The 12,670-nt window shown below is 40.0% G+C and overlaps 1 protein-coding gene across 1 annotated transcript in view; it reads right to left on the minus strand.

The window, feature by feature from the left end:
- Window positions 1–12,309, minus strand: part of SLC15A5 (solute carrier family 15 member 5) — a 28,722-nt gene extending 16,413 nt beyond the window's left edge. The window contains exons 1-5 of the mRNA XM_053943632.1: window positions 11,964–12,309; window positions 10,135–10,357; window positions 6,231–6,400; window positions 4,160–4,380; window positions 1,559–1,745 (exon numbers count right to left, since the gene is read on the minus strand). Of these exons, the coding sequence (XP_053799607.1) occupies window positions 1,559–1,745; window positions 4,160–4,380; window positions 6,231–6,400; window positions 10,135–10,357; window positions 11,964–12,309 (1,147 nt within the window). The remainder of the gene's footprint in view (window positions 1–1,558; window positions 1,746–4,159; window positions 4,381–6,230; window positions 6,401–10,134; window positions 10,358–11,963) is intronic.
- Window positions 12,310–12,670: the final 361 nt, after the last annotated feature.

Below are 12,670 nucleotides of genomic sequence, written 5' to 3' on the forward strand. Positions count from 1 at the left end.
TTAATACTAACTTGAAATTTCCACGGTTTAAAGGAAAATGATTATCTGAGTGTGCTTTTTGTGCTTTAATGCAGATGTTATTTTAAAAACTAGGCTAATTGCAACCTGCTGTGTTATATGCTTCTGGTTTGTATAAAACTTAATAACACTCTTAATTAGGCTAATTTAGTCAGATTAATACCTCTGTGTGTGTCAGTACTCACTGTGCTGCCTGCCATGGGGCACTGAATTAATAGCAGCACACTGAGAAAATAGCGGTTTATAAATATTTTCATCTGAGGTTTGCAATGCAGACTGGAAGACAAAAAAATGGAGGAAGTTTAATGAGAGTATCTATGAAAGGGAAGAGTTTTAAGTGAATACAGACTGGAAGCTGCTTCACTGCTGGTACTACATGCAGCTGACATCTGAAGAGTTTTGCAGCAGATCCCAGTACGTAAGAGGTTTGGGGGCAATTAAAAAACAAATAAATAAAAGAAATCACATCAGTGTCAAGAGAAGGTAGCCCAACTACTATTAAAGTTACCATTGCTTCTAGGCTATGAATTTCTCTGGAATGAGTGTCAATCTACAAGAGGGGAGACTTCCTTTTACCACTTCTGTGAGAAAGAGGTAACACCTCACCTTTGGAGATCCCTTCTCGCTGTGACTGGGGGTACAACAAGGATTTTAATCACAAAAATGCTAAACACTTGAACATTTGCCTCAGATTAGACATTCTAATGAAAACTAATTCTAATGAAAATAGTGCTGGGGAAGAAGTAACCTCCACCTGTGAAATATTCAGCCTGTTCAATGGGAACAGCAGCCAGTGATGCACACCCATTTGCTCTGCAGAGTATTCTGCACGTTTTCTTTTGCTCATCCATTCTAGAACAAAGCCTATTGCACATACAGAGTTAGCCTAGATACTTTTATTTCATTTATGATGCAGAGTCTGGAAGAAACTGTTCTAATTGGTAATACAATTTCCCTCTTATGAGCTGCAGTCCTAACAATAATGCACTTACAGCATCAACAACACAGAAAAACAAAGCCTTGATTCCTAACTGAGTTACCTGAATCCAAACTCATTGTTTTGGGCAACACATTTCTCCAGCATCACAAAGCAACTAACTGAAGGGCTTCTTAATTTCTAAAAAAGACTTTGATTGTAAATTAACTTTCCAAAAGCTAATGGATAAAGAAACATATAGAAGATAACCAAGTCAAAGTAATTCTCAGGCATAAACAGTTAATATTGCTTCTCTCCAATACCAATTCCATAGGATGATCCCTAGTTATTTTTGACTGTGCCTCAAAATGTTTATTTTTTAGAGGAGTCTGTCCTACACAAAACCTATACTTTTTCCTTACTATCTACTAAGTGTTTTCAGGACTGTTTTTATTCAGTAACTCCTTTGAAAGATATTTACTTCTGAGCAGCATCCCAAAACAAATCCATGTTAACATTTATAGTCAGATATAATTGTCTAGGATCATCCATCACGCTGAAATTTCTCTTTCAAAAAACAGAAAACATATTAAAGCTGTATAAACACGTGCATTTTTTACATACCAATGTAAATTGTTGGAGAATGTCCAGTGTCCTTGGAGCTGAAGAGCCAGGAGTTAATGCACTCCAAAATAGGAACCAGAATCAGTAGGGGCACGATGCTTATCACGTTCATTGCTGCAACTGGCAGGACAAATCCACTGAAGTGCAAGTTGGAATTCATGGTTTGGAGATAATATCCTGAAGGAATCTGTATTGAAGGATAAAACCACAATCCATGGGTAAGATTTTCACTATATTTGGAAACCTCTCCAAGTTTTTCCTTCTGAAGAAGTCACATTAAACCAAATACCTGCTGGCAAAAAAGGAATGAGCATTCATGAAGAAAGCCTTTCAGATAATGACAAGATTGTTCTCTGCCAGAACATAACATTTCCCTTTTATAAGGTTTTCTCCTACATTTAACAAATTAAGCAACAGTTTAAAAGTTTATTTGATCATCCCTAATTAGAGCCATCAGCCAATATACTAAATAATTCCACCAAAAACTTCAATCACTTCACCCAGACCAGAATCTTGAAATAGCAAAATGCAGAGTGATTTGACTTTAGGATTGCAAGGCACAGAATGATTTTGGACTTATGATTGTGTGCTCAAGCACTTTAAAAGCTACAGGGAATGAAGATTTGGGTACAGCCTTAGAACCAGCTGAGTGCAACTCACAGTCAGGACACCTATAGAGGATTTCCTTCTACCTGGGGGAACTGAAAACCAAAGCAAAAACAAGCAGATGAGGAACCTCCCAGTGGCAGTCAACAGGGTACACAATTGAGTGTATTTGTAAGACTCTCTCACTACAAAGGCAAATAATTCCTCCTGCTTGTGTGAGGCTATACAGAAGAGCTGTTGAGTTTATAAAAAAGTGTAAAATCAAAATCCTGATGGCTTCTACCGACAGATTTACAGATTTTTTTCAGTGGAGTTTTTTGTTTGGGATTTTTTTTTGAGGAAGCTTGATTAACTAATTTCATGTGCAGCAGGGAGCCATAATTCACTGTATTTTACAGACTGGGAAAATCCAACTTGAGCAATTCCCAGAGTACAGTCATGACAGAACTCAACCTAGAACTGGTTTCTTTGCCCTGTCTCTGTTTTTACTGAGCTCTGGATTCCTGCAGCATCCTGCACACTCTTCAATATGATCAGTGATTTCCAGCCCAGGTAGAATATTGCTGCTTTATAGCTGTCCAAAAACCAATGTATCAGTGTGCTAACAGAGCTCATGTAGGGTTTCTCACTCATGGTTAAAGCCAACCCCACCCACTCTGAGTCCGTTCAATGCTCAAGAATTCCTCAAATACCAGCTCTTAAAAACATTTTTCACCTACATTCCACCTCCAAAAGGAAATATAAATTGTAAAATTGAAAATAAATAGTAACAGAACTATGTATGCTTAGAACTGAATCAAATTCTGTTGGTTCCTTTTTTCCAATGCCTATTGCAAATAAGAATTGACTTCTTAATAGATATTAAAATATCATCAACATGAGTCACAGGCACTGAAAGCTGTTAACTTAATTATATAAGAAAATACTATTAATCTTTACAAAAAAGATACTGATCTCTATCTCTGAGTTTGAGAAAGAGCCTTAAACTTCTTGGAAATTCTGCCAAAGGATTAACTTCTTTCAGCAGTGGAAAGACAGCTGTATTTTCTAGATAAATACTTTATAATCAGCTTGATAAATGATAATATCTCTTTAATTTTCATGTGGTCACTAATGCATAACCTTGGTCATGTATATGTGTTTGTTGGCTTTGAATTTTTTTTTTTTTTTAATGTTTGCTTGGGATTTTTTGTGCATTTGGGGGGAAGGGAGGAATTGGGGAGGGAAGAGGAGAAAGAATGAGGCAGATGGATGGAACATGGAATGATAGCATGAGGAAGTGTCAGTGAAGCAGCATAGGCCACGTATTTGTAAGACTTTCCTTAAGCAGCATTTTAACACCAACGAGTACAAATGAATTTCTGAGCCAGCTCATGAACTCGTCATTCCAGCTCCGGGGTCATCCAGACAGAAAGGAATCTGAAGGGATTGTGTCAGCTTAAGGAGCTTCTGGACCCATTTACATTTATATCCCACACCCCTGCTCAGGACAGCCTGACAGGGGCTGTGAAGGGATGGAAACACACCCACCACCACTGTAGCTACAGCAGCCACACAAGCCTCTCAAAGCAGGAGGAGAAATATGCAACCAAAACAGCAAATAAAGATTTGCTACCCCCCCACAAAAGTGAGGGAACACTTAGGAAATTGGAAAACTGCATTTTTCAAGAACACAGCACCCGAGTCTGTGTTGGTAATTGTGACACGGCATCACGAGAACAGGACTCTCACATGAAATGGGTCAGCCAGTAAAAAGGTTGCAAGAAAGCAGCAGCAAGCACTCACACAAGCTTCTTAATGAGTCCTGACCAAGTCAATTGTCATTATTTGAGCAGATCAGAGGCCCCAGCAAGGTATATTCTTAGGCAATCAGAGCTTCTTTGCAAGGCTGCTCAGCTGGCAAAGCAACAGTTGGAAAAAGTACACCTGGAGAGATGTGCTAAACACGTGTCAGAGCCTATTCCAAGATTTTTTGTTTAAAAGCTGTGTACCCACCTGCATAATGCACGTCCTGTAGAGGATCTGGAAAGTGAACAAGGGGAAGAGTCTGGCCAGTGACTTTGTACCCTCCACCTGAGTCTCACTGTAGTGACCCCCGTGGTTTTCCTTGGCGTGGTCCAGCCAGCTGGCCAGGGCTGTGCCGAGGTAGCGGTAGCGCACACAGCACGCTTTCAGGGCACTAAAAATCACCCCAAAAGTCGTCAGCAGGGAGCTGTCTGCAAGCAATCAGAGATGTTAGGCATTGGTATGTTTTTGCCTGCTGTCAAGATAAACATCAGCCAAGACAAAACACTTTGGGAAGTAAAGTACAAGCTGGTATATTCATCTTTATGATTTTTTAGGGAGGGGAAAGGTAATAACTCTGGATTCGTTTTAAAAATTTCTCTTTTGAACCCAGTTGGTTCACAACCCAATTGTTACAGAAGCAATCCTGTCCAACAGACATGGAGAAGAGTTCCTTTTATTACCAGTTATTTGTGTGTTTCTCTGGTTGAGCAGGTAAAAAAAAAACAAAGGAAATTAATACTTTCTTTCCATTTATTGAATGTCTATTGAATGCCTGCTGAAGTCTGATAGCAAGGGAAGGGCAGTAGTGAAGTGAGAAGGAAAAGGAGTTTAAAAAACAGTTGAACACTTAAGAGAATTTTCATGGATGAATTTCAAGGCCAGAATGATCATCTCAGGTCTTCCAAGTAGCATGCAGGACAAAAGAGGAGTTTCCAGTCTAGTACTTGGCATATTAAAACATATTAGAACTTATTGACTGGTTACTGGGTTCAGGAATCGCCAACTTGTTTCTCAGATTAAATAGAAGCAGAATGAGCACAAAACTGAGCTTCAGGCTTGGGAATGCAGGTTCATTTACCTTTGGCAAACTGCCATCCATACAAATGGGGGTTGTGGCACTTCTATGTTTTTCTGAGTGCTGAAGCACTCCAATAAGTTGAGTATCTATAAGTAAATACTTTCCAAACCCAAAAATGAACTAAGATTGCAGAATGAAAATGTCTCCCTACTATCTCTGATGTGGAAATAATTTTCTAGAAATATCCATTGGCCACTGGAAACACTTGCTTTAAAGTACTAAGTAAGGGCATTTTATTAGATAAATTAATATTTAAAACTCCCTGGCTGTGTGGAATTAACCTGCAGAATGTTGTCACTATAAAAATCTGAAATAGCATATCAAAACCTGAAAATAGAGAGTTGGTAGAGTTTTTATTGTTCTGTAGGACTGTACTTGGCAACTATTCTCACTACTCATTGCAAGTGATGTTTAAGTTTCAGACCTAGATTATTTTAAGAGCAAGTCTGAAGACTAAAAGAAAAAAAACAAAGTGCAGAACTCCAGATGGAATTGACTAAGAAGCCAACCACAAAACAAGTGGGACCTGGGGCTCTTCTCAAAGCAGAGTTAGTTTCAGAAGCAAATAAAAGATAACAGGAGATTTGTTATTAGCTCATTTAATTGGCAGAGCCTGTAATGAGATGTTTTAAGTTAGAGAAATGTTATCTTGCTTTGTCCTACACTGGAGATTGGACATTGACAAAAAGGGAATAAGAAGCAGTAAGGTGTTGAACGCAGTGAGGTTTGAACTCAGAAGATGCCTGAGTGCCCCACACGAGGCCAGCAGAGTCAGTAAAGCAGCAGCACAGCCCTGTCCTGGCTCATCTGACCTGGTCTCCAAGATGGTCATGGCCAACTCCTTTCCTTTGCAAGGTGAGGGGTTGGGCAGACAAAGGGCTGAATGAAACGTGGCAGGATCAATTCCACCTGCAGCAGGCAGATGACACCTCTTCCTGCACAGGCAAAGGCTGTGACACATGCCCTGACACAACTGAAAGCAAACATGACTTTACCAGACACTGCTTCCCACTTTTACAGCCTAGCCAGACTCTCCAGAGCACGGATTGAATTTCTCACTCGCAGATTTTGGAGGGCTAAAACCCAAGTATCTACCACCAAACAGGGCAGAGTTGCAGAAGAAATAGTTTAGATATGCAAATCGATTTCTTCTGTGAAAGTAATCTTAAAGATGCTTCCTAAGACAGAGCTGCCTCTTACCTGCTTTGGGTTTGTAAATCATTTCACCCCGAACCATGTGAATTGTGACCATAGCCATGAGCCCAGACACAAATGGGATAAGAAAGCCAAGGTTCCTGGCCACGGACTGCTGGATGTAAGAAATGCTGACAAAGACCACTGCTGAATTCAAGTTAACCAGCCAATGAAACCTGGAACACAGAGACAAGAGAGAGAAAAGAGGAGAGGCTGAGTAATATAAAAGCTTTTACAGAAGATTAAAACATCCAATTAAAGGCATGGTTAAGTATAGTAATCATGGACAGCATCAGTACCATGCACACATTAGCACAGCAATTAAAACAGATTTTTTTCACTCAAATGTCTCAGCTCCAAGAGGTATATGATTAAAGTAAGTGTACTAAGGCAGCAGAGCTGAACAAATTATCAGTCTGGTACTGGAAATATTCTTGTGGGTGACATTAATTAGATACATCAACATTTACCATTTACACATTTAATATCTGGTAACAAGTTTTGTGTATGAAATATCATCCAATCGTACCCTTCAAGATTAAGAGAGAAATGTCTTAATGCCACCAGCCTTTGGTTAAGAAATTTTAAATGTTAAAAAAAGTAAGAAATATTAAAATTTGATTTATCAGTTACTGGTTGCAAGGCTCAGCTTGAATTTTTGTTGGCTTCTGGAATATCTTGATAAGGAGTTTCCCAAACATAATTTTCTGAGACTGTAATTTGTAGTAGAGGTGCTTCCCAAGTAAGTACTGAGCCCCTCCTAATCACAGAAGGCATCCAAAGGATAAATCACACACTCCTGGAGGCAGATGGCATACCACTAGTGGCAGGCCTACTGCAGTTTGGAGCCCCTGCAAAGAGCACAATTATTGAGGAGCACTGCACCAGTGTGTCAAGATTACAGTCTGGGAGCAACTGCAAGAAGAGATTCCTCTGCCTTTGCTGGAGCCATAGCAAAATGGTTTCATTTAAAGGTGAAATACACAATTATAAAGCTTAATGCATATTACTGGAAGAAGAAAAGCTCATTTTCTTGTTCAGTGCCACTTCTGCATCATGCATGCTGTTTGAATTTTAGTATTTGGGCTAAGGAATCTAGAATTATCTTCTCAGTGACAAAGGATTTGAAATTATGTTACTTGATGATGATACAGTTGGAGGGATTTTGTACATAAAAAATATTGACCCATTCAACTAAAGCTTTTAAGAAAAATATAATTACATGACTCATTTGGCTAGAAGTTGTGTAAAAGTTTTGAATCAATCCTTAACTGACAATTATTAAGTTAGAAGCTTCAGTGGCTGTTTTCCAAACTTGCTAAAGAAAGCTACCCAAAATGCTTGAGCTACCCAAAGTCCTGACATTTTTCATGACTCCATGAGTGTTTGACTGGAAATAGGAGCATCCAGAGAAAACCCTGAAGAGCAGGAAAAACAGGAGAGAACTTTCATTTTTCACTGCTGCATAGCAATGCACTTTCCGACTGAAATGTAAAATTCCTGTCCTGTCACAAAATTGAGAAGGAAAAAAAACCCAGCCAATGTATTTAGCAATCCCTATGGCCAAAACAAGGAAGATGAACTAACCTCAACACCCATACCAGAATTTTTGTGTGTGCTCATACTACAAGCCCACATAAACCTAGTACTCTTCTTAAAACATTTTGTGGCAAAAACTTTAAAGAAGTAACATCCAGATGACTCTTATTGAAAATAATTGTTTCTGTTTATATGTCTTTGTAGGAGGAGGTCAGTTTTCTCCAAATCACTATGGAGTTCCCTGCAAAAACAAAGTGGGGGAAAAATATCCCAAAGAAGTAGAAGAAGTTTTTAAAAAGTCAAAGTAAAGTGTATTAAGGAAAATGGCAGAAATTGATCTGCAATAAATGGAAACAAGAGAGAGTGAGGGTGGAAAACACCATTGGTCCCACATTCTCTGCAGTTTTTTACAAATCTGTAAGACAAACTACAGCTCTGCCCATTCTCACTTTGCTCTCATTCTCTGCCCCCACAGACAGAAGGTATTCTCCTGCTGCAAAACAGTGCCAGACCATAACCTTAACCCTGGAAATGCAGAAAGCCCTAGAAAAAATTAATCCAACAGAATCCAAGTTTCTTCTTCACTTAGGATTGGTATAGTCCATTTCTTTATAAGGTCAGAGCCATAGTACGTACTGCAGCTTAGAACCAAGCTATAAGATGTGCCAAGCAATCTTCTTGAAGGATTGAATTAGAAAACAGGCAATTACCAGGACTTTTAACCCAATAATTTCAATTGTTTAAACAGAACTTGGCTAAGACCAGACTCAAACTCATCAAGAGTATGCCATCCCATTTTCTACGATTTTAAAATGCAGTCCCATGACAAACACCCACCAAGAGAGAACAGGCTACCAAGAAATGATTATAATCTGAGAGGTTGAATGAGATTAAAAATGCTTAGAATGAACCCCCCCCATTCTTCTAAATTTTGAGATGGCATTCCAAAGCCCCTCCTTGGGTGCCAGTGCAAAAATTAAATTTTTTTGAATCGCACATGTGCCTTTCTTGATATTTCCAAAGTTCCAAGAACTGCCCCATTTGGATTCCCCCAAGGAACTTTTTATTCGTATTAGATCTCCTTTGTAATCAACACTGAGAAATGTCACTTTGATTAAACACAACTCTGAATGGCTAAGACCACAGTACAATAAACTCTCCAGAGCTATCCTTCAGAACAACTGATTGCTCTCCAGTCTTAATCCCCTAGAGTCTTATTTAATCAAAATGATGTTGCTAATTAAGGATTAAAACTCAGAATAGAGTAAAAAGGAAGTTTTTTTTTTTCCTCTTCTCTCCTATGGGCAGGTCAAGGAGGCAGAATCTGCTCTAAGGAACTAAACAGTCTCATCCACCTTTGGCAAAGCTACTTTATTCACTGAAGTTTGGATTTAATTCAAAACTCCTTGATATTAACATAATTGGAGGAAAAAAGAATAGCCAGGAAAGCCATCCCCCAAGGAGGAGAGATCTGATTTGCCAAGATCTTCATTGATTCTTCAGCATTGCATTGTTAATATGCAAATGTGCTCAGTCTTTATTTTAATAACCATGCATGTAAAGGAGAAAGAAGGGGGCAGTTTAGGGCTGTCTTTCACCCTGCCTTGAAGTAGGAATAAGGGGAGTCCCACTGCATGGTTTAACCAGAAAATACAGCACTCTCTATAGGGTTACAGAAGGGGAAAATAAGGGTAACCCAATCACCAAAAATTACCTCCCTAATGCATGAAGAAAGAAATAATTCATATAAAAAAAAAGAATAAATCCAAACCCTGATTTTTAAGAACCATTTTAAGGACAATCGTTCCTAAAGAATAAAAAAAACCCCACCCAACAAAATACAAATGCTAAATGGTTTATCAGATGCCAGAACTTGGCAGCAGCAAAGCTGAAATAATACAGCAGATTATCCTGACTTCCAGCAAACCAGCAGTCTACTGCTGGTTGTCACTGCTAAAAATTTACCCTGATGTAAATACCACTATATCATTGAATTTTGCCACTGTTAGGGGAGCAACAGCAAAATATCCTGAAGGCATAGTCATGTTAAAGGCAGAAAACCAAATGGAGTATGTTGTTCCAACAGCAAAAAGGTTAGCAAGTCTTTTGAGTATTTGGGCAAATTGTTTAATCCTGAAAACTCTGACTGAGCATTTCTGTAGGTGTCAAAAATAGAGTGTCATCTACTAGCAAAAGGAAAAAGTCAGGAAAAGTTTGAACTCTCGGGAACTCTTCCAAAAATCTCAAAGTTCTGCAATTAAAATCAAAGCGTGAAACCCACCATGCACAGAACCTTGGAGTTTCAGCCGTGCGTTTCAAGGCAATGCTCTAGCGCTCCCGACAGATATTTAGCCAACACCAAATTACCAACCAGTTGAAAAATGAAAGCAGCTCCTTTGGCCCGCAGTCCTCCAGGCTGTAGGCACCCAGGGGGCACACAATGGCTCTTATGCCTCCTATTCCCAGGCTGGCTGTGAGGAGTGCAAAGTAAAACACGATTTTCTGCTCCCTCTTGGGCAGGGTGAGGAGAATGTGCCGTCTGTCGATGTGGACGTCCTCAAAGGGGAATGACACCACGGGTAACAGTGCTGTGCCTGGAGGGGAAAGAAAACGGTCATTGGAAAGGAATTGGAACCAGATTGATAAGACTTGTATTTTTTAGAGCAGGTGTGTTCTATGCAGGTATGAAAAGACAGATGGAAAATCAAAGGTAAACAACAGAAAAGTCTAAAGAGGGAGGGGCAGAAACGTTTTTGGTGTTGCTATGTAAAGCAGTACCACTATGGACCTCTGAGAAACCAAACCTCCTCTGAAGCGCCTGCAAGGATTCAGGTTCTTCTATCAACTGAACCACTAATTAACCAAAAAACCCCACAAAACATGCCACAGCAGAGTGCAGCTTTTTTTTTTTTTTTTAATTTTCTAAAATCCCAGAATTGTAATAGGAATTATAATTTAAGAATTCTCAAAACTTTTCTGGGAAAAATTCTTTTTTCTATAGCAGCTTCATAGAAAAAATGATTTTCAGAAATTTTAACTATAGAAGCAGTGCCACAAATTGCATTTGCCTCTTCTAGCCTGCAAAGCAAGTCCTTCAGATTTAGTCAGCTGTAGATTTTTCAAGTTTTAATGGACACTAAGCTTAAAATATATTGGTGTTTCAGTATGAGCCATTACTATGACTGTGCATTAAAGTTTAATATATCAGGAATGTTTAATGATTTATCTCCAAAGGAAGAAATGCTCTAGATAAAACCACACCCAAAGGCATCAGATTGTGTTTGTGTCTCCAGTCTTCTACTTTAAGAAACGCACTGAAAGGACAAGTGGCAGAAAGATTTAATCTAGAACATCAGGGGAGAAACAGTGGAGCACAACAGCAAACATGTTTCCAGACTGCTTGAATAATGGTTCTGCAATCAGCTCAAGAACATTTCGGGAATGACTCTGATATGTTTTTAGTTGCTTTGCTGCATGTCTAAATAACAATGTGGCTGGCTATTGCAGAAGTCAGACTTGCTCAACCACTGGCTCATGCAAGAAGCATTTCTATCAACTTGGCTTAATTTGACAGAGTAACCAGCAGGTTGTGCTGGGAGATGCCCTACAGTAGGAAGCCAAAATAATGCATGGGAGATGTCCTACCTGTTAGAGAACTGGTGGATTTTGTTTGAGCAGCGCTTTTTCTGTAAAAGTGCTCAAAATAATAGCCAGGGAAGGTTCAGAATGTGCCAGCAGCAGGCAGGCCCTCAGTGCAGGTATTAAGATACTCAAGGCAAAGTTTGTTTTTACTGGTGTGTTCTTAAATACTTTTCCTCTTGTCCAAATAGAAAAGTCCTTTATTCCTTTACATATTATCTTACTCCTAACAGCGGGGAAGCAGGTCCTAAATTCTCTCTCTGACTGAAGCCTGGCATTTGTGCCAAACACTAATTACCTTAGGGACCAATTTTAAGAGTTGAGCATCCGTGCTGTCAGGAGCTGGCCCACTTCAGAGGAGCCAAGTCTGTGCACAAGCTACGCAAGATGCACACAGAAACACTGCAGCGAGACAAAGCAAAGGTGAAAGCACCGCAGTGCATTTTGCAGAGGAGGAGCTAAGCAACCAGAGGAGAAAACACATGCCAAACACCACGCTCAAGAGCACGCTCCCACAAGAGCATCAGCACAACAGCAGGCAGTCCCCGGGCTGGCACCCACCTAGGAAGTGCAGGAACATGCAGATGCACACCAGCTTGGTCCTCCCCAGCAGGTACTCGGCGAGCCAGCCCACCAGCACGGGGGTGAGCGTGGAGGTGCCCACGAAGCACATGTTGACCATGGCTGCCTGGTGGCTGCGGTAGCCCAGCTTGGCCGTGCAGAACAGGATCATGTTGCACACGATGCCGAAGAACGTGAACCTCTCGCACAGCTCCACCAGCAGCACACAGACGGCCTCGTGGAGCTTCTTCCCAGCACTCCTGCTTCTCCCAGCTCCTTGCTCCTCCTCAGCCATGTGGCTCAAAAATCCCTTCTCCTGCGTGTCTCTCCTGTCTGCACCAGGCATGCCTGTCTTTTTGTGTCTGAGCAGATCAGCTTGAGTTACAGGTGCTCCTCCACTGCCATTAGCAGACTGGTAAGAGTCTCCCTTTGAATTCCACACTCTGCTACTACAATTTCTTAGGGCACCTGTCACTTTTGAGATATTACATATAGGATCAAAGAATATTTCAAAAAACCCCAAAAACCAAAAACAATCAAAGAACTACATGAACATTTCAGCTTCTGAATATAGCAACACTAGGAAGTTAAGTAGTTTATTTAATTAGTTCACTTGGGGGTGAATGAGATTTTTCCCCAGAATTATATTACCTATTAAATGATGTGAATCCAATACTGTATGCTAAACTCAATCTGTATGTTAAAGA

Source organism: Vidua chalybeata, chromosome 5, assembly GCF_026979565.1.
Source record: "Vidua chalybeata isolate OUT-0048 chromosome 5, bVidCha1 merged haplotype, whole genome shotgun sequence".
NCBI lineage: Eukaryota > Metazoa > Chordata > Aves > Passeriformes > Viduidae > Vidua > Vidua chalybeata.